We start from the raw sequence: 21562 nt of genomic DNA on the forward strand, positions 1-21562 counted from the left end.
TGGTTCAAGCTGGCAAAAGCATATTAACCTCTATGCTCAAAGACGACTTTTTTTTTGGTTTTTCTCCGGTACTGGGAATCGAACTCACGACCTTGTGCTTGCCAGGCAGGCACTGTGCTGCTGAGCTAACTCCCCAGCCCACTTCAAAGACTTCTTGTCACTTCTCCCTATTACATATAGTACAAATTTCTTAGCTCTACTCAGGCCTTCCAAAAATGTAGTCTCAAATGATTAGATTTTACCTTATTATTCTTTATCCTCTGCTCTCCACTTAAATCAGGGTGGCTGATCTCTCCAGTGTAGACCAAATTTGTTCTCAATGTATGAGGTATGACTGAGTGTTTAAAAAATGTTTTACAGCTGGGTGTGGTGGTGTGTGCCTGTAATCCCAGCACTTGGGAGGCTGAGGCAGGAGGATTGTTGCAAGTTCAAGACCAGCCTGGACTACAAAGTGAGCTCAAGGCCAGCCGGAACTGCATAGTGAGACCCTGTCTCAAAAAAACAAAAAAAAAAAAAAAAAAAAAGTTTTACAGTAAAAGACATGGTATTAATTCCCTTAAAATACTGCCTCTTGCGCTGAACACATCCCACTGTTACTACTTTCTGAAGCAGTTCTGGAAGTCCTTTTTCATGTGTGTCTTCAGTTGCATTGCTGTGGCTTCCTTGACGTCCTGAATTGACCTTTCATGGTCATTTTTACTTTAGATGGGGAAGAGCCGGAAGTCACATGGTGCTAGATCCAGAGAATAAGGTGGACAGCACACGGTAATGTTTTTCTGAACCTCTCTTTCCACTGGATGGCACCTGGCATCAGTATTTGCTGAATGTCTTATCACACCTCATAATAAGACACAACAGACGACTTCCAGAACTGCTTCAAAAAGTGGTAAGAAGTGTGTTCAAGGTGAGAGGGAGTATTTTGAGGGAGATTAATGGCAATGGATCTTTTAATGTGTTGTTTCTGAAAAATGTACGCACTCACTTTATTTTTCAATCACACCTCCTATGCTATTCCTTCATCCTTCCAAAACTTAACAGTCTATCAGGTATCCTCTTTGAGTTTCTTTAGAGCCAGTGCCCTCTTTCTAGCACTGAATTCCTCTCTAACTTTTTACAATATGTGCTAATTGCTCACTTTCAATACCAACCTCAGGCTGAGGATACAGCTCAGGGGCACAAGCGTCTACCTGGCAAGCACGAGGTCCAGAGTTCGATTCCCAGTACCAAAAGAAAAAAAAAAGTTACTGGACTCAATACCCACCTCATTTGCTAACTAAGTGAGTACAGTATTGTTCTACAAATTATGGGTTGAAGAAATATAAGTACTGATGTCTGGCCTCCACTGTATAAGCCGAGGGCAATCCCGCACTATCAGCTTCATTAAGTAAAACAACACAATACCTAATTGTAATTGCTCGGCTGAGACATTCTTTGCTCTGGGTGATCAGGGAAAACATCATGAAGTCAGTGGTTGAGCTTGATCTTGAAAGCTGAATAGAACAGTCATAAGGATATCTGGGTCAAGGACAGACCACACATAACAGTGGTCCCGTAAGATTATACTGCCTAGTGACTTCGTAGTAGGAAAGTTAGTGTCAAGTGCATTCTGCAGCTTGCTCTGTGATGAAACCACCAAAGGACACCTCTCACAGAACATGTGCCTCTTGTCAAGTGATACATGGCTGTATTTCTAGTGTTAAAAAGGAGAAATTTTCACAGGTGGAAAGAACAGGAGAAACCAAAGGAAGAGAAGCAGAATATGGCAAAGATGTACATTTCACGCAGGCAGGGACTGCACCAGACCTATCTTAAACTTCTCATGGCGTGTAGTACAGGAATTGGCACACAGCCCACACTCAGCAAGCAAACCCTGGGTTGAATTAGTTATACTTGATTTTAAGTGGTTCCATCTAGACCCTAAGTGAATAATGTGTCACAAGTGAGGTAGACAGCTATACCTTTTATAAGCCTGAGTTAAGTGGTATGATTTTATACCACCAATGCCAAAATTGAAAGGGTAATTTAAAAATAACATTAATGGCTTTTCCCAGCAGTACAACTATATGTAAAGCACCTGGTGTAGTAGGATCTAGTTTCTGATTGCTCGGATATTACCTGTGAATTAAGTAGAAGATAATACCCTCTTTCATTCCAGTTTAGGAAAATTACAACATTTGTAACCTTTTAAGTAAATTACAGAGGAGGTGTTGATTATATCATCCTATATTTAGAAGCAGCCTTACCACGTATCAGTTTTGTGACAATTGATGTGATTTTTACACTATCTGGGATTTTACTGAAAAACAATGTATCATTCTGCTAACACAGACACAAGCAGAGTTCAAAAGAAAAGTCATTTTTAATTCTCACCCCAAACTTCCAGGAAAGAATTCTAGAACAAAATAAAAAATTATCAAGAGCTGTAATTTAATAGTTACAGAAATTCCCACCTAAGCTCCTAGTACGTCCCTGCTACTGTGTATGTGCCAATCGGCGTGTACTATTTTTAGGCTAATGAGCACTGCGTCAAGAGTGATACAGAGTCCGGAAAAGATCAGGCTCACTCTGTAGTGCATGTCCCATTTAGAAAAGGAATTAGGGGTTATAATAAGTCCCTAGCAAAACCACACCTCCTTACCACTGGAGCTGAAGTCCACGGGCCCGATCCACTTGAAGGCTGGTTTACGGCCTCGCTCTTCGGTTACATGCACTTTCTTTATCAAAGCCAAGCTGGTCAGAACATTGGCTATGTCATAGAGGCGTCGTACCTTTGCTTGAAGATATAAAACAGTGATGGTCATGCCATCTGTGACGGACACATCTTTTAGCTTATGTGACAAGTAACGTTTCTAGGCCACATCAACCTCAAGAGCAGAGCAGCAGGGTGGGATGAGACCAATGGCGCTGTCAGGAAATCACCTAAGATTTACATTTCCGATGCATCTGAAGACACACATTAAGGGAAGGTCAGTGTGTCCTCCCCTTTCACAACTTCACACCTCTTTCAAGAGGCATCTGTTAATAAGCAGGGAGCGCCAGGATTGCAAAAACACCAAGGGAGGAAATGGCTAAAGGCTTAGTCAAATGTAATTCTGACATGTGGCATGTCAAAAGCTCGCCCTGAGTCTCTCCCAGCGGGCGGTCATGGAACCTGCTTCAAAGGCAGCTGGCCTGGGAAGATGACAGTGATCCCCCAGGGCTTCCTGCAAGGCCACAAATCCGGGCACATGGGACGCCCTGGACTCAAGGTCATGAGGTACAACTGTGCTGAAGACAGCTGCTTCTCACCCGAAACCAGGGCACGCTGGCCACCCAGCAGGAGAAGGGTGGAATGCGCATTCCCAGGGTTTTATGAAGCATTAGGAGAGACCTTTGAAAAATGCATGTACTAGAGGAAAAATTCAGAAGGGGTGGCAACACATCAAACAGGCATGACAATGACCACAAAGTATTTTCTATTTAAGAAAATGATGGGCAGGTAGGAAACCCACTTGACCCCTAGGGTCAAATCAAATCAACGAAAGGAGTTTGAATTATTATCCAGAAACATCAAGTTTTCACCTCTATCCTGCCAGTGCTGCTTTATCTAGCTATTTCACTCACAAGGAGGTATCATTCCAGCTGGAAACAAAAAAGCCCGCAGAATGATGAGCTTATGGCCTCTCACCGGGAGCCCAGGGCACTGGCTCAGGATCTTGGAGCCATCAAAAAGGAAGACGCCCCGTTTTTGACATTCAGAAACTCTGTCCCTGTCCATTAGCCATGTCCCACCACCCCGACCCTGTGGTTCCTCTGGTTCTTACCTGTAGACAACTTTCTTCTCCACCCTTCAGAAGAGTAGGCAGGGGGTGGGGAGAAAAGGGGAAAGAAAACTCAGACATTCTGTCTCTGATGCAGTGTTACTAAAGAGAAATGCAGTTATTCACACCTTTCCTGGCTGTCATTCTCCGATGGCATTCTGCTTCTCACCGGCTACCCGAACTATTGAGGAAATGCCTTCTGACAGACACTGAAAATTCTATTACGTGACTAGCTAATTTTCACAGCAACAAGCACCTTTATGAACAAAGGAAGGAGCATATTTCTCAAAAATAATATACATGTACTTTTAATCTCAGAGGCAGAACACACTGACTCATGAAAGCCCACCCTTTTTTGTGCTGATAAATGGACCTAGGCAAAGATTCTTACTTTTAAATTTACTATGATCTGGGGTGTCTTGGCTTTCTTCTATTAGTATTTTAGCAGCCACATCCAGAGTAACAATCTTGGTTTTGGAGACGAGGAATAGCATGACAAACTTCTGGCTCATAATTCTCAGAGACTTATCTTTTCTACTGTTTGCAGATGCTACAAAGAGAAGAAATATAAGCATCAAAACATGGGAGGTACAAGAAAGACTGTGTTTATGGCTTACCAGAATGATAAGCTCCAAGAGTACATGGAAGGATTATCCTTGCTATAGGCAGAAGCTTGTTGGATACACATCACAAAAACCAGCTTCTAAAGAAATCAGGATTTTCTTGATGCTCATAAAATTACTCTGCAGTAGGCATAAACTCTTACATGCATATTTTAAACTATTCTCCACACTTTATACTTATACGTCATGTAGTAGAATCCATGCAGTAGTTTTCCTGAAGCAACTTTTTGAAAAGATTAATGGAGACAGACAAAAGGAGAGGGCAGGGATCAGAAACTGTTTTCAGAACATCAACTTTCTTCTCAAAGACAAGAACTCCATTTTTATCCTCGGGGCCCACAGTTTGAAGAAGATAGTAGGTGCCTATGTCTTCCAGTTCTTTTCAGAAATAGGCGAATAAACAAGCTTTCCACGAACAGGAATCATTGGACGTGTGCTCCTATGGGTGGCAGGTAAACCATCCTTGACAGAAGCTGCCTTCCCTGGTTATTAGGATAAATACAGCAGCACAGCGTGGAACTACAAGGCATGAGGCCGTGAATCTAATGCACACCAGCCCCACCGTCCTCCCAAGTCTAATATTTGCAATTAAAATGGGCCTGGCACATGTACTTCGTCATCTCAGCAATAGGAGGAGGGTGACAGTGATGAAGATCAATGGCTAAAGTGAGAAGAGGAAAAATATTAGGGGGAGGAAAGAAAAATGTAGATATAAATCAAACACTTTCTGCACCAAATGAAAGCAGGGGTTGCCTATCTTTCTTATCATTTCCTGCTAATGGGGCTCTTTTCTACATAATCTAACCCAACATATAATTAAAGAAAATTATTTGAGAAGATAACGTCTTCTAAGTAAAGTCTCGTGAACAGAAAACTGCATGGGGTTGTCAATCCTGAACGAGAACACTATTAGTGATCTGCAGTTCAGGCATGCTAAACATCAAGTGAACTACCACAAGATGGATTTCAAGTGAGGTCGAGTGGGCAGCCCAGTTGGGGAGCCATCTGCCTCCCTTTCTTCAGTACACAGAACAAGAGGACATTTTCCTCTGGGGCTGTCAATCTGGCACTTCTCTTCTTAGCAGTGACTCTCTTCAGAATAAACCATCACTTTCTCTGCCACTATTCATGAGGTTACAATGGACTCACAAGAGGAATAGTCGGGTTCAGAGAAATCCAGTAACTGTTGATCTTGGGAATCTGGATAGCCATTTTTCCTATGCTCTCCAAACTTATACTCCATCAGGTCGAGCTCCTTCTGTTGTAGGTGGGCCATCTGCTCTTCATATTTTTGCTCTTCTCCTAGTCTCTGGAGGGTTCTTAGGGTTTTTGGCAGGCTGTGCCGTCCATGCCAGCCGTACTGATTCTTGGCCACCCGGCTAACCAGATGCAGGGACTCCAGCACATTTACAATGTCATAGATGCGTCTTCTTTCCACACCTGTTTGAAAAACAGAAGCCAATAGATATCATGCAGGTGAACCTTTTGAGTATAAATTCCTTGAGGGCCTGGACCATGTCTGTGAACTGCTTTGTATAATGCCCACTGTAAGGCCCATCAAGTATGGATGCTCCATAAATTCAACCTGTAAGGATGCAAACAACAGAAATTATTTTTCTTATTTTTTCTTAGGATCCAACACTCAAATAGAGCTAGGCCAAACACCTATGCGGAGATGGTGATAGATCTCTCTGCGTGATCTAATAACATAGCACTGCTCTTTAGACCTGTTAGCAAACCACACATTTTGGCATGTTAAAACGTGCAGTACTGTGCAATTTACATAATACTGTGCCTACTGCTCACTTGATGAATGCATGGTTGATTGTGACTTGTATTCCTAATTATGCAACTATAAAAGAAGCTGTATCTAATACTGACACTTCATCCATAGACAATACTGTCCTTTTCAGTGTCTGAATCATGTGAAAAAATAATTACATCTACAACTTTCAATGGCCCAGTAAGGAAAATGAGAGTAAATAGTGTTTCCTGTTTTGAAATGGAAACCTCAAGATTCTAGGGCTTAGTCACTAATCTCAACTTGCTGGGAAAGGCTATACCTTCTGTTCCCTTTTGCTCTCATCTGAGCATCCATAACAAAAAAGCCTCCAGGCACTTTGCAGAAAACCAGCCCAGCTACGACGATGCCCTCTTTTGGTTCACTTGCCAGGGGTTGTTATATAACCAGGGCAGGGTCGGTACATGTAGCTTTGGGCCTGTCAGAGATTTAATGTGAGAAAAACACCAAATTACAAGGAATACTCTAGAGTTGAGAGGAAGTCCTATCACATGCACGAAGAGACATTTCACAGTCAGTCAGAACATTTCAGCTCACGACCCTGCACGGCTTGTCACCCCTAAAAGCTCAGGCTTCACTGCCAGCTGCCTGCTGGAAGGTGCTGGCAGGAGCAGACAGCAGCCCTTTGTCCAGAGCTGCCTGGCTCCTTCTTCCAGTCTGTTTTCACATATTAACACATTTGTTTAGAGTGTAACATTCTAGAAACCTTCCCATTAGAAATATCATGTGAATGCAACTGAGACACCCTAGGGCCAGCCATATGCCTTCCTGTTTGGTTAGGTTTTATAGGATAATGAACTGCTTAGTCTCCACCTAGTGGCTAACAGTTCCAAGAAAGGGAAATAAAAGGTTCTGACCACTTGGAGAGTACTGTGACATTTAATACACACAATGGGTACTTAGTAGGCGGTTTTAGAGAAACCCAATATGGCACCAGCTTGCCCGCTTATCATTCACTATTTCAGTCTTGCTCGAGTTAATTGCAGGTACATGAGAGTTCCATTTCTCACAGGTGTCAACACCTGTAGGTTAAGCTGAGGGCATTCAGCCTTTTTTTGTTTTGTCTTGAGGTTGTTCCATTATTCCTGGTCACGCCATTAGCCGCTGCCAAGGATTTACTAATTGTTGCTACACTCTCATAGTTTAGTTCCCTGCAGAATCCATCAGAACAACTCTCAGCACAGGACTCTCATAGATTATACTGTTTTCTGGTTCTTCAAGTCACTCCCTGTTCTTAAATTCATGCCCCCAATCTTAGCGTCAAATCTAATAGTATCTGAATCTGGAAACTGATGCACTTTGAATGCTCTGCACATTTTTGGTGAAACTATGGTCTTGTAACTTGCGGCCCAGGGATGGTAGCAGGGTCACAAGTTACAAGTTACATTTCCATAGACTCCAGGCAATCATCAACAATAAAACAGCTTCTAGCAAAGGACTCCCATTTTTCAACCTCACATGAAGAGAGGCCATGCTGACTTGGCAGGTCTGGGTGATCACGAGGCATTGGGAAGCTGCTGTAAAAATCTCTGTAGTTCTGCTCCGGGCTGTTATAACACGGAGCTCTGTGGAATGACCAGTGGTTCAGATGACAAGAGAGTCCATGGTTCTGTCCTCCCTGAGCTGTGACATGGCCCTCTAACCTTTTGTGTTCCACAGTGACATCAGTGTAAGACCTCAGGACAGATAAGGGTGTATGGAGGAAACAGGCTTCACGAACCCCAATGAGGACACTGAATGACCAGTCATTTTCTGTAAGACTAGTTTCCAGAATCCTGCGCCCTAACTAGCTCTTTACCATGCTTCTGTCCAGGGGGCCAAGTCTCCCTTTCTTGATTGATGGCACTGATCCTAGAATATGCATTGTACTTCTGGGTTCCAAAATGGCTCTCCAACCCCACTACTCTACCTCCTCTTCCTCACTACTGAGGCTGACAGAACAGCTGGGGGTTTGGGAGAGAAGAATCCAGGGCTGGGGATATAGCTCAGTGGCATAAGCGCCTGCCTGGCAAGTGCAAGGTCATGAGTTCGATCCCCAGTACCACAAAAAAAAAAAAAAAAAGAATCCAGTAAGTGCCGAGCAGAATATGTCCATGTATTAAAAAGTAAAACATGCTGGGTACTAGGTTAGACATGTTACTCCCATAATTTCTAATCTCATAATGTCTCTGTAAGGTAGGTGCTGTGGTTCATTGTTATGACAAAGGTTAATCAACTTTTAAAAACTCCCATAGCCTCTAAATTCTAGGGTTGGGTTCAAGTGTAATCCTATCTGACCCAAAGCTCAACTCATGGTCTTCTCATCACAACTTCCTTATTAGCGTGATTTCCAACAACCATAATCTGCTCAGCTTTCAGCTTGAATCATTCAGACTGTTACACTGACATAGTGAATAAATCAAAATGACATTTCTTTGGGCTACAGAAGAAACAAACAAAAAGTGTAATTATTTATTTAGCTGATTTCTTCAGCTAAAGTTTTTTTTTTTTTCCTGTGCATGCAAAACCTTATTTTATCTATTTTACTGATTTTTTTCCACAAGTTTTGCTTTTCCTGTGTATGTAAAACTTTATTTTTTAAGGGGATACCTTCAGACTTTTAAATCACTGCGATTTCTGTTTAATGACTGGTAACATGTTCATGTAATTCATTCATCCAACTGCAGTTCATGTCCACTAGGGGTCTCTATTCTGAAGCAGCTGCATACACATTTATAGACCGTACATCCATCACATTATGCGTGATCATCATGTCACACATATTCTTTGTTACCAGGTTTAGTTGGTTGCATTATGTCCAGAAGTGCTTTTTCTAGCTTGACAGGCTTGCTGTGAGTATCTTGGTAAAGGGCTTCAAACACAATGCTGTTGCTCTCAGGAAATAAAACCAGTCCTGAACTTTTAGAAACACTATCAAACAAAAAACCAGGGTATTTCTAAAAGCTTTTTGCATCCCTCTGAAGATGAATTTTTTTTGTTTTTTGTTTTTTTCCCCAGTACTGGGAATCAAACTCACAACCTTGCGCTTGCGAGGCAGGTGCTGTGCCACTGAGCTAAATCCCCAGCCCCTCTCTGAAGATGAATTTAAATATGATATTAACACATAACGTAAGTATTAAGAAATACTATCTGTTACCAAAATATTTTTTAAGGTTAGAAAAAACCAAAACCTTCAATTTTCATTTGACCTTCCTGTCTAGGAAGCTTCCTAGAAGTCAATGCAGACAGAGATATGTGATGAAGGAAGCTTTGCCTGCTTCTTTGTCCTTACGCTTGCAAAAGGCCCATTCTTCAGTTCCTAAGAGGCCACCTGAAGTCTTTGGCCTGCCCAAGGAAACCAGTTTCCCACTGTAACCGGTGACAGGCCTCCAGGCAATCTCGCGATACATACCAAGACTGACAGCAACTTCATCTAGGGAGATGGTAGTTTTCTCAGTTGACAAGGGGTAACTCGGGTAGCGAGCTAGAAACTTCTGGCAGAGGAGTCCTAAACTTTTCTGTTTTCTGCTTGGCCTTTGCTTTTCAAATTCGTCCACAGCACTGTCCCCAACAACATCAAGCTACAGAGAGCAGATAGAAGGGGAGGGGGGGGAAAACGTCATGGTTAACATCCCAAAGGACAAACTGCAAGGACTGGTACCGGCAAGTTTACAGGGTGTGTGGGAGGGGTGTGGCACATACCCGCCCGTATCATCCGTATCATCAAGGTTCTGCTTAAAATATATGTTTAAATCTGATTTTCTTAATGTTTTACCTATGGCTTTCCCTGAACTGAATTTTTTCCTCAGGGAGCTGAGTCTATGGTTTGAAGTTTAAAAAATGAACAATGCGGTCATGTATGGGATGCAGCTCCCTTGCCACTAGTGTGCTTGCTGAAAAGCAGAATCAGCATCACCAGGAACTTTTCAGAGATACACAATCTAAGGCCTCCTCCCAGACCTGCTGCATCAGAAGCTGCCTTTTCATAAACTGGAGATTCTTACGGACATGAAGTCTGAGACGCACTGACCTGCACCATGTTGCCTAACTGTTGTTTATTTTACAGTTTACTGAACCCTGATGACACTGCAAGGGCTGGTAAGCTGTAGCCTTTCTTACTCTTTCTTATTGTAAGTACACTAAACTAGCATCCTTTTCTTATCAACCCACACTTGAAAATGATTCCATTAAAGCCCCGAGAATATAAAAAGCTTTTTGACAGATTCAAGGAGAAAAACGATAGGATGATTGGAAAACAGACTCAGAAAAAGCATCTGATAATTTGAATATTTATTCACAATTTCCACAAATGTTCTTAGAAAATTAGGAAAAGGGTAGAACTTCTTCAGGGAGAGTACTCATGAGCTCCAAAGGAAACATGTTAGTGGCAAAACCTCGGAAGTATTTTCTTAAAATTAAGAAAATGATAAAGATGTCCACTATCATTGCTCGGCTTCTATACCACCCTGGAGATCATAGTCAGTGCATGAAGACAAGAAAGAGAAAAGAGGTGTAGGGGTTGGAAAGGAATAAGTCAACACTTCCATTCTGCAGAAGAGGATTGTTCACTAAAAAGAATCTCACATTATTAAAAACAAGGATTTAGCAAAGTAGCTGAATATAAAATATATCTTAAAAATCAGCTGTGTTGCTATACAACAGTAACAAAGAATGGACTGAAAAGGGATAATTTATAATAGCAACAGGAATGGTAAGGTTTTTAAGAATTGGCCTGGTGTGGTGGTGCATGCCTTTAATCCCAGCACTCGGGAGGCTGAGGCAGGAGGATCTTTTTGAGTTTAAGGCCAGCCTGAACTGCATAGTGAGACCCTGTCTCAAAAAAAAAAAAAAAAAAAGAAAAGAAAAAAAGAATAAATCTAGCAAAATTTATTTGCATAAAATACTAAAACTTAGGTCTTACAGGACGTAGTACTCAGTACTTGGAGAAATATACTACCTTTATGGAAAGGAGGGCTCAATACCATGACAAAGTTAACTCTTCAAATTTTCAGTTCCAATTAAAGCCTAGTCTAATATATATATAGATGAGAGAAAGAAAGAGCTGGAATAGTCATGTCACATGCTTGAAGAAAAATAAATTGAGGGTCCTGCCTTACCTATTATCGACGCTTATTAAAATGTGGCGCAAGCAGAGAAATGGACAAACTGACCGATGGAACAGAGAAGAGACTAGAAACCAACACACAGACTCCAGCGTATGACAGAAACAGCACTGTCACTGGGTGGAGAGGACGAATCCCCAGTACACGCTGCAGGGACAGACACTATGCGTAAAGAAACACCGAGGAACATTCTGACTCAACATCACACGTACAAAGCCATTTCCAAACAGAGTAAGGTTTTAAGAAGAGAAAGCAAGTTATAAAAGAAGAGTACTTTTCAAATGTTGGGGTAGGGAAAGATTTCTTTATGCATACGAAATACTACTCTTAAAAGAAAAGAGTTATCTACTGGACTATGTTAAACTTAAGAACTTTTTCAAGTCCATCAAGCAAGGATAAAAAGAGAAAGGGCAGTTACCAAACTGAAAGAATACATATGTAATACAGAGAGTGGATAATCATTTAGTATTAAGAATATATAAACAACTTCTACAGATCCATATAAAAAGGAAAAAATGAATTACTTAAAATCAGCAAAGAACACAAATAAGCATTGCACAGAAGAAGAAAAAACATGATAGTGCATAATCATGAGGAAAGAAACTTAGCCTTATGAGTAGTCCAGGAAAAGCAAATGAATACCACGGTAAGATAAAAACTGCACACCCACAACCCTGGAAGAAATTAAGGAACTTGACAATTTCAAGAGTCAGAGACGATATGACTCAATAAATACTTATATATTACTACTGGAAGCAAATTATATTTTAGAAAGTAATTTGGCATATCTTGTGAACAACTGCATTTCAATGACCAAGCAATCCCACTAGCACCTATACATCCCAAAATAGCAGTTCTCAAACTTTTTATAATTTGTTTTTGGTACCAGGAATCGAACTCAAGACCTTGCGCTTGCCAGGCAGGCGCTGTGCTGCTGAGCTGTATCCCTGGCTTCAAACTTCTTGCTCAAAGGGTCCATGTTTTATACTACAAAAAATTACTGAGAGACCTCACAGAGCTTTTTTAAAATGTGGGTATTATCTACTGGTATTTAGCAAATAGAAAACTAAAGCAGACAGTTAAACTGGTTAGTGACAAAAGGCTAGTGCTTTCTATATTTTTTCAAACCTCTTTAGTGCCGGCCATCAAAAAAAAGACCTGCTTTTGTTTGTATTCAACCTACTGCAGGATCCACATCTTTTAGTTACTTTGAAAGCTTTAGTGTAGAAGCTCAAAAGAGTGACAGTTCAAATGGCAAATGTCTTAGTATTTTTATGAAAATCGTGTTGACTGCTTTGACCTTCTGACAGATACTTTGGAGACGCTAAGGTTACCAGATCACACTTTGGAAACAATGCCCTAGGAAAAAGATAGCATTTACACTAGGAAACACAAACAAGTGTATCATAGCAGCACAGTTCCTATTAGTCCCAAACAGTAAACAGTCCAAGTGGCTACCAATTAGAGTAGCTCATTAAATCTCAGTGTACTCATGCAATGGAATGTTACATAGCAAAGAAAATGATAAAACTACTGTTAAATCATGTGTGAACCTTAAGGATGTTTGTTGAGTGAAAAAAGTAAGTCCCAGAGCAGACTATACCATGTATAATTTTAATTTTACAGAGCCTAAACACAAACAAAACTTCCTAAGCAATATACTGTATCAGGAACACACACTGTATAAACAGCAGTTTAGAAATGGCAAGGAAATGATAAACACAAATTCAGGAAAGCGGTTATTCAATGTAAATTAATAGTTCTGTCTGGGTTTTAGGCTGGGAGGCACATTCACGGGTGTTACAGGTACTGCATACTTAAGTGATCAAACAGTCTGTGAGAAGGTAATAAAGATATGAAAAGCCTATTTTAAGGCCGCTGAAGTTTTAGGCACTTCTTAACTAACGGGATCATTTCTAGTGACTGATCAGTTTAAAATCTCTTAACAAAGAGAGTATAAAATCACCAATTTATTTATTTTGGGGGCGTATTAAACAACTTGTACTAAAGTCAGATATCAATAATGTTACCTCACTAAGGAGGTTATTAATACTGTAAATCATGCTGAGTGATTTTTTACTTTGCCTTATTTTGTCAAGAAAGTTAAAGAAACCAAAAATTAAAAAATCCTAATATTTATAGGCCTCTGATAGCAAAAAGCATACAACTTTATTCAGTCCTTACAAACCCAGTAGGAACATGATCACCATTTTAGGGATGAGCAGAATAAGACAGAGACCCTGAGAGATTCTTGCACTCACTCAGGTAATGATATGAATGCAAGGCTCTGAAAACAAGCTTCCTGCACTTTCTACATCAAATATAAAATAGAAAGTCAGCTAAGAACAGCCCAGAACTAAAACAGGAATTATGAAAATTTTCTGGCTTTAAGCATGTAAGAATCACTCTCCAAACTGTATGATTTGCATCTAGTTACATGCAAGACTCTGCTAGTTCTACCAATGGATTTAATTCGATTTGTCCTATTAAATTCAAATTGTAATTCAGGACATCTTTTTCTCTTTTCTCCTTCCAATTTCCTCATTTTGGCACATTTTATAGCTTAAAAATGTATGAAAAGGCGGAAAGATAGTTAGAAACACTCTAACCTATGTCACTTTTCTTATCAAGTCTGGGTAAAAGTTCAATGGAGCAGTGACTAACCACTGAGTTTAGATACACTGCTTATTCAGCAGCTCGAGTTCTTTACATATGACAGGTAATTTATAGATGACCTGACTTTATAAAAGTCCGAAGTAAGCAAATGAACATCTAAGGAAAAATGGACTTTTACAAACTGAAATTATTTAGATTAGTATTACCCTTAAAACTGAGCATAATTAAAAATCACACAAGCTTTTATATTTTCATTTTTTAGTCTTTTTGAGAAAGGGTCTCATTGCACAGTTCAGGCGGGCCTTGAGCTCAGTTTGTAGCCCAGGCTGGTCTCAAACTCGCAGCGATCCTCCTGCCTCAGCCTCCCAAGTGCTGGGTTTACAGGCGTGCACCACCGTGCCCAGCTCACAGGAGCTTTTAAGCAAGCAGAATTCCTCCATTAAAATCTTTAAATCAGGGGCTGGGGATTTAGCTCAGCGGCAAAGCGCCTGCCTGGCAAGCGCAAGGTTGTGAGTTCGGTTCCCGGTACAATCTTTAAATCAATATTTTAAAAACTTATCATTTGTTAATGTGGTTTGGTCAAAATATCAGACACAGGAGAGGAAGGTATTCATCAAGAAACTCAGATAGAATGAGAATTACACTATACATAAAAAAGATACTACATTTAGTACTGCTTTTGGTTTAACAGGAATAGAAAAATGAGAATTCTGTGAGCTTTCCAATAATTAAGTAAAAGTTTTCTGAATTCTTTAAAAGCCCGTGGAGTACCTCCGGTTTACCTGCAGAGAGTCTGAAGACGCATCATCCTTGTTTTCTATGGGCCTGAACAGCCCCTTTTTCTTTTCTCGGTCCCTTATGTCTGGGCTGGCAGCGCTGAGGAGCATCTTCAGGTTGGCTGTGGGTGTCCATGGTTCTGTCTGCTGTCTGTCAACAAGCTTAACTGGAGTAATGGGGTTTCTTTCTGGAGTGAAGATTTTTTGCTTTGATAAATCAATGGGCTCATTTTTTATTGGAGTCTTTGGGGCCATCCTTAATCGATCAACAAATATATTTTCCTATTTAAAAAAAGAGAGAGACTTTTAGCAAGAAAAAGCAGATGCTAGCTAAAAGTAGTTTGTTCCTACCACTGACTAAGATTTGGAAATACAAACAGGACTGCATATGTTCAGGGTTGAAAAGTATCAGGATCGGGTTAGTGAAAGGGCACAGAAGACTTCATGGGTATTGAACCGTGGCACCAATGAGATCTGTACTCCTTTTAAATATATTTTCATGGCATCTCTAAGATCTGTCATTGGTTGACACTTACAATAGGCGGGCATGATGAAGGTCAATACAGGTTGAATTCATATTTTTTCTAAGGACTACATATATATTTTTAAACACTTTTAGAAGTTTGCACTAGCTAGTAAAGAGCAATTACGCTTCTGTTGTTTAAAGTTCACCAGTGAACTAAGAGCAATTAGTACAGTGCAACCAGCTACAGAAAGAGCATCCAACAAAATACCATATTTTAAGCAAAACTAGAGTGTTGTGTAGTAATGCTATGCTTCTAGAGCAGTGTTTCTTAAACCATCCGCAGAGTTTGAATTTCCAAACTCCCACATACTGAGAGCTGATCTTACTTCATATGACAAATACACAACTGTCATCTCATGTGATTTGCCGTTTTAGTTTGTTACTCGGACAAACCCACAGCCTGCTGAACTAGAAAAAGACTTCTGGTCGTAAGTTTAGATGGCGATTATCAAATTACCAATAAGGTTTTTAAATGCTCAACTCCTGAGTTTACAGTTTTAATTTTTTTGTAACCTAGTAACAATTTGTAGATAATTATAAGCAAAGATTAAAGATGGGTCCATGATGACAAAGGATTAAGTATGTAGAACCCACATTTAGAATTACCAAGTAATTAAAAATTTTTCTTCTTCCTAAAATATTTCTGCCATTCAAAATCGAAAGATCTGCTCTTCCTATAGAATTCACTTCCTGGTAACAGTGATTTACACAGTCCTGAAGGTGGATGAGTTAAGTATCTGTCACTCCTTTCCCTATACGAGTATCACACTACAGTATGGCATGCTTGGATTCTGGCTAATCAGTCACTTAACCATAGCGACAGTCTGTCCTGGCATAATGTGCAGGAGGGGTGTGGATGAAGGAGATGATTTTCCCTGTCATCAAGTAGTAAGTACACAGCCTAGGGGACAGCACCTACTCAACTCCCAGCAAGTCCCTGCCAGTGTGTCCTTCTGATGAAGAGTTCTACTGTGAACTCTCAAGGGAAATTACTGAGTGCCATGTCCTGCTTCAGGTACTTTATATGTATTAATTCCTCTTCTAATGCTGTGGCACAGGTACTGTTATTTTTCCAGTTTACAGATGAAGAAACTGATGCAGAGAAAGGTTAAATAACCTGTGTTAGGGCATATACAACCTCATCTGGGGTCAAAGTCATTGCTATGTAAGAGACAGCTGGAAGCAGGTGTTTCTGAACTGCTGCATCTAGAAATCAGTCTGTCCTGGGTGAAACTGGGAGGAAGTCACCTTTTTCACAGCTCGAACAACTCAGCAGGCAAGGACCCCCCATTAGCATCTTGGGAGAAGCAGTACGGGGAAGTGGTGATGCGGGACCTGGAGCCGTGTCTCAGTCTCTGCTACTTCGCAGAGTGAATATGGGCAAGTCCTTCACCTCACTGTACTTCCACACTCTCAGCTGGAAATTCAGTTCATAAACACACCAACCTCTCAACTATTTGAGAATAGTTCCTCAGTAAAACTTACTATTGCCTTTTCCCCTCGCTCTCATTCTTTATTGCCATTCACTTAGAGCTCATATAATATAGCACTTTGAGTTAATATAATGTAGCACATCATATTGCTATTTAACTTCCTGGGCGTGTCATGACTCCATAATGAGGCAGTGTACATGTGGACGTCAGTTCCACATCTCACTCCTCACAGTAAGGACAGATCTTTATTCTCCTTCCCTGCTATTGCCACAGTACCTGTCCTCCCAGGAGCTGAGTTCCTATTTTTTCTCAAGCTAGACAGAAATTCAGAATGGATTACTTGTTTATACACTTTGACATATCTGTACCATAGTTTAAGTAGTAAAGTAGGAGGGGACTCAGGTTGCATGGCAGGTTAGGACTGTGTCACAACTCTATATCCCACTTTAGCTGTCTGTTCTATTATTCTGACACGGCAGAAGGCAAAGGAAAGGGGATTAGCATGGGAACTTAGAATCTGGTTTGTTTCAGCTGTGTATGGCTCATTCTGTCTGGGCACAAGTTTCTGTATGTAAAAAAAGAATTCAGACCAAGGTAACCGTCTTCAAGGCTTTCTAGCAAGGCTGCCTACTGTGTAGTGGATGCTGGGATGCACCAAGATCTCTCTGGGGATGAATGACTCAGGCCCTCAGCTGCTGGAAATCATGCCAACAGCCAGTCTTAGCCAGACCGCCTGGACTGAGAAAGGCTGACAAGTCCAGGCTCACCCTTCTCATGGGAGGCCTGGCAGAGGTAGCACTGACACAGAAAAGCCTGGTCTCCTCGTCCCAACTGAGGACCACACCTAAGGGTCACCCTAGAACTCTCCAAAGCTCAGACTTCTCTAATTAAATGCCCCTCCATTTTCCCTTTTCTCCAATTGTACTCCCTTCCCTTCCCTCCCCTGCCCTCCCCCAGCCTTGAACCCAAGGGCCTCATAAATCCACACACTAAATTCCAGGTGAGATCTACTTGTCAGAAAACGTAGCCTGCAACATCTTAAAAATCACTTCCTGAACGAGAGCCTGGAGAATGGAACCCATGAATTGGTCCTCCAGTTCTCAGACGCAAAAGAGGTAATGCACCTAGGCTTATGCGCGTTACAGCTGCTGTGAAGATTAGCTCAAATACTGCAAGTGAAGCATTGTCATCTGCCAAGTGAAGCACTGTCATCTGCCAAGTGCTACAAAATGTTCGTTATTATCGTTATTAATACAGTATCTGCACTACAACTACAGGTAAATGCTGCCATACAAAGGCCTTAGTAGCTGAAAGATCTCAGTCCTAGTCCTGGTTCCATCTTCTTACAGCTTCAATCATGTAACCTCAAATATCTGCAGTCATCAGCACTGTCCAGGCCATTGACAGTATCTGAGCAACTCTTCCAGTTCCCCTTCAGGCATATCCCACACTTTGCCCCGCGGTCCAGCTGCTCTCCTTCAAACCCGCCCTGTGCACTGAATCACCTAAGTTGCTGCTCACGCCCTCACCTTCTCCTCAGTGCAACTGGGAGACCTCTGCCTGCTGAAATCCTACCTATTGTTGAGGGCTCATTGTAAATACTACAAGTTAGGAAGGATCTCCTCTGTCTGCTGATCCAACTCTCCTTCCTGCCAGAGTATACTTTCTAGGAGTAATCTCACTGAGGGCTCTCTCCCACCTTCCTTCCAGCGGTTTCCCCACCAAGCCTGTTCTGATCCACAGCTTTCACCTGCCGGTTGCCAAATCAACTCAGTGGTGAAATATCTTACTTGAGCTCCCTGCAGCAGTTAAGGGAGCCCCTCGCTTCTGAAATACTGCTCTTTCTTTCTTGGCTCTCTTCATTCTTCTGACTGTGCCTTCTTAGTCTCCTTCACTGGTTCCACTTCTTTCTACCCTTCACAAAATGCGGAAGTCCACACTTAGCCCTTCGGCCTTCTCTCCCTATTCACTTTCTCTGGGGCGGTTCCCCTAATCTCACATAAACGAGTTTAAAGTCAACCTGCATGCCGATGATTCCCAAGTTTCACTCCAAGTCTAGGACCTTTCACAAATTTCAAAATCAGGCAACCAAGTGTATCCTGCTTATAAATCACCCAGTACAAACATAGTCCAAATTTAACTTACCTTCTCAAACCACTCCCAAAAGACATGACTTTCCTCAGCTGTGCCATGCTCACTTCTACCTCACTAGCTACCTTCCTCTCTACTTGCACGCGGAGGCCTCAGCATTCATTTCCACCAGCGGAGGTCAAGTGTGAGCTCTTGCACTGAGCCCTCCCAACAGCTCAACTTTGGCATTCACCTTTTCCCCTGAACTATCTACTTCTTACTTTTATCATTCCCAAATGCACTGCAGAATCTTACCTCCCTAATGTATCAGAGAGTTGCATTTATAAGCCCACACCTAAGAGCAGTAAATTTGGGTAAAAATGTTAAAAATGTCTGTATGTTTTCAAGAAAAGTTTTTTCATGAATGGACACATGATGCAAGCACAACAGAGCACTTCGGGTCTTGACCAGTGTGCAGATGTCAAGAAGGAAACCATCTAAACGACTAATCAAGCAGACACAGCTCCCCTATCTCCCCCAGGGGCATTTCTGGAAGGAAACACTCAGCATCACTGGCTTTTGGCCACTGTGAACTTCTTGATCATTTCTCAAAGGCCCATACCTCACGTTGTTTCTTCTGCCTGAATTGTCCATCTCACTCACTCTTCTTTCTCGTAGGTTACTGAACTTCCTCATCCAGGACGGTGGAACTCAGCTGTTCCTTCTTTCGGAAGCCTTCCAAATCCCTTGAGTTGACTCCTTTGTCCTCTGTTATGCCCCGGTACTTTGTCCCCGCTTCTATTATGACACTGACTAAGCTATAGTACTCCTGCCTAGTTTTACCTCTAGGTCTCTGAAAGTCCCTCAGATAACTGAGTGGCAAGGCCTACAGCATACTCACCTTTGGGTTGTCAGTTTAATTCAGTGAATGTGAATAGTATGTGCTGCTGGGTGCTTTGCAAAAACCCAACGGGAGAGGTGCTACGTGTTAGCTCCAATTCACGGAAGGAAAAAAGGGGCTGAACAAGGTTAGGAGACTCATTAAACCACTGTATCTCCACTGCTGGAAACAAACATTTGTTCAAAGACCTTGTATTTGTCTGAGGTCCTAATAATAAATGGTAGAGCACAGATCAAGCTTAGGACTCTGTGACTTCAAACTTATGTTCTTATCAACCCTACAAAGCCTCCTTCCTACACTTTTGAGCAACATGGAAAGGAAAGGCCCATCCTAGGGTCTTTGCAGAAGCTCTTTACTCTCATCTCTTGACTTTTCTAGGAGGTGAAATAATCCCTGCTCACCTTCCTACACTTTCGAGCAACATGGAAAGGAAAGGCCCATCCTAGGGTCTTTGCAGAAGCTCTCTGCTCTCATCTCTTGACTTTTCTAGGAGGTGAAATAATCCCTGCTCATGCACTCTATTTCAAATATTTTAACCACTTTCCCAACCTGCTTTGAGTTACTTATTTCTGCACACTCATTAAAACATGAAAGCTTACCTGGACACAGCCCTCTCTGAGGCTAACTAGTGGCCCCTTGTCGAAGGCTTTTGATAAGTCCCTGACCCAGAAGGATGGAAGTGGAACACTGACTTAGAACACTGATTTAGATTTTGTATGAATGTAAATTTTCTTTCAAGGCTGAATCATCCAAAATATCAAGAAAACCAAAAAAATTTTGCTCTGAAATTTGCCAAGCCAGAACTCTAAATATATACTTAAAGGGCTGGTCAGTTCTACCTTCATATGCCTTAGTCATTTTAAAGTCATCTTTAAAACAAGCATGTTTTGGTATTCTTCTTTTCCTAACAAAAAGAAATCAAATATTGGGAAGTATATAGTTTCATACCTATTCAAAATTAGTAAATTTCAAGGATTGTTTAAAGGTTGCGTGACTAGGAAGGCTCACTGTTGACGTTAAGCCTAAAAATAAGACCATAAACCAAGAGAAGCACAACGCTCAAGGAAGTTAGTTCTCTCAGATTTATACTCAAAGTTTCTAAAACTAGCTTTGTTATTTATTTGCCTCTGTCTAAAAATGCTTAGCTCTTTACTGCTAATAGGCTATGATGCTTTTTTGGTGGGTCATCTGCTGGTTTGTGCTGATGTTGGTTAGAGGACAGTTGAGATATGAATTTTTTTGAAGATACAGTCTTATAAATTCAAGGAGTACAAAAGACAAAGAATGGCTCAGTATAAAAATAGCAGAAGCACTGCAAAATCTTTAGAGTATGTTGGTGGGGCCAGTCACTTGGTCTTGGTATGCGGTAGGCACAGGCCACATTCTTGAGTATGTGGGCGAGAGACTTACCGCTGGTTCCTTGGTAAGGAGACATTTCTCAACATTTTAATAATCCAGAATTTATAACTACACAAATCTATTTTCCTGAGGCCAACACTCCTACAAAACCATCTTTGACAACTGTAAGCATTATAAATTGAGCGCTGCGTCTGTCCACCATATCTCTGAGTTAAATAAGCTGGTTCCAGTACTACATCTACTCACTACACAAGGCTGAGAAAGGAATGGAAACAGTAACGGTTTGGAGGGTTCTATTTGTTAAAACGTATCCTATTTGTTTCTATCAGGTCCACCAAAATTAATCAAGAACCTCATAAGACAAGTACAGGTGGCACACGGAAACACTTCAGCGGATTTCCCACCTTTGCTTTGTGGAGATTAAGGTACTCAGGCGTGCTTACCTTTTGTGCATTTTCCCCATCTTCAATTGCCAAGTCTAGTCTGGCCTGCTTGGGGTTGATCAGGTCTTTTAGTGTTAAACAATTTACCTCCATCTGTAATGCACGGTTACAT

At 41.3% G+C, this 21562-nt stretch overlaps 1 protein-coding gene across 3 annotated transcripts in view; it reads right to left on the reverse strand.

The window, feature by feature from the left end:
• E2f7 (E2F transcription factor 7) overlaps window positions 1–21562 on the reverse strand; it is a 38633-nt gene that overhangs the window by 16100 nt on the left and 971 nt on the right. For all 3 annotated transcript variants that reach the window (XM_005374351.2, XM_013517776.1, XM_005374349.1), the window contains exons 2-7: window positions 21451–21543; window positions 14725–15000; window positions 9616–9784; window positions 5573–5863; window positions 4192–4350; window positions 2639–2773 (exon numbers count right to left, since the gene is read on the reverse strand). In XM_005374351.2, the coding sequence (XP_005374408.1) occupies window positions 2639–2773; window positions 4192–4350; window positions 5573–5863; window positions 9616–9784; window positions 14725–15000; window positions 21451–21543 (1123 nt within the window). The remainder of the gene's footprint in view (window positions 1–2638; window positions 2774–4191; window positions 4351–5572; window positions 5864–9615; window positions 9785–14724; window positions 15001–21450; window positions 21544–21562) is intronic.

The sequence above is a fragment of the Chinchilla lanigera genome, unplaced genomic scaffold (assembly GCF_000276665.1).
Source record: "Chinchilla lanigera isolate Chin_1 unplaced genomic scaffold, ChiLan1.0 scaffold00004, whole genome shotgun sequence".
Classification (NCBI taxonomy): Eukaryota; Metazoa; Chordata; class Mammalia; order Rodentia; family Chinchillidae; genus Chinchilla; species Chinchilla lanigera.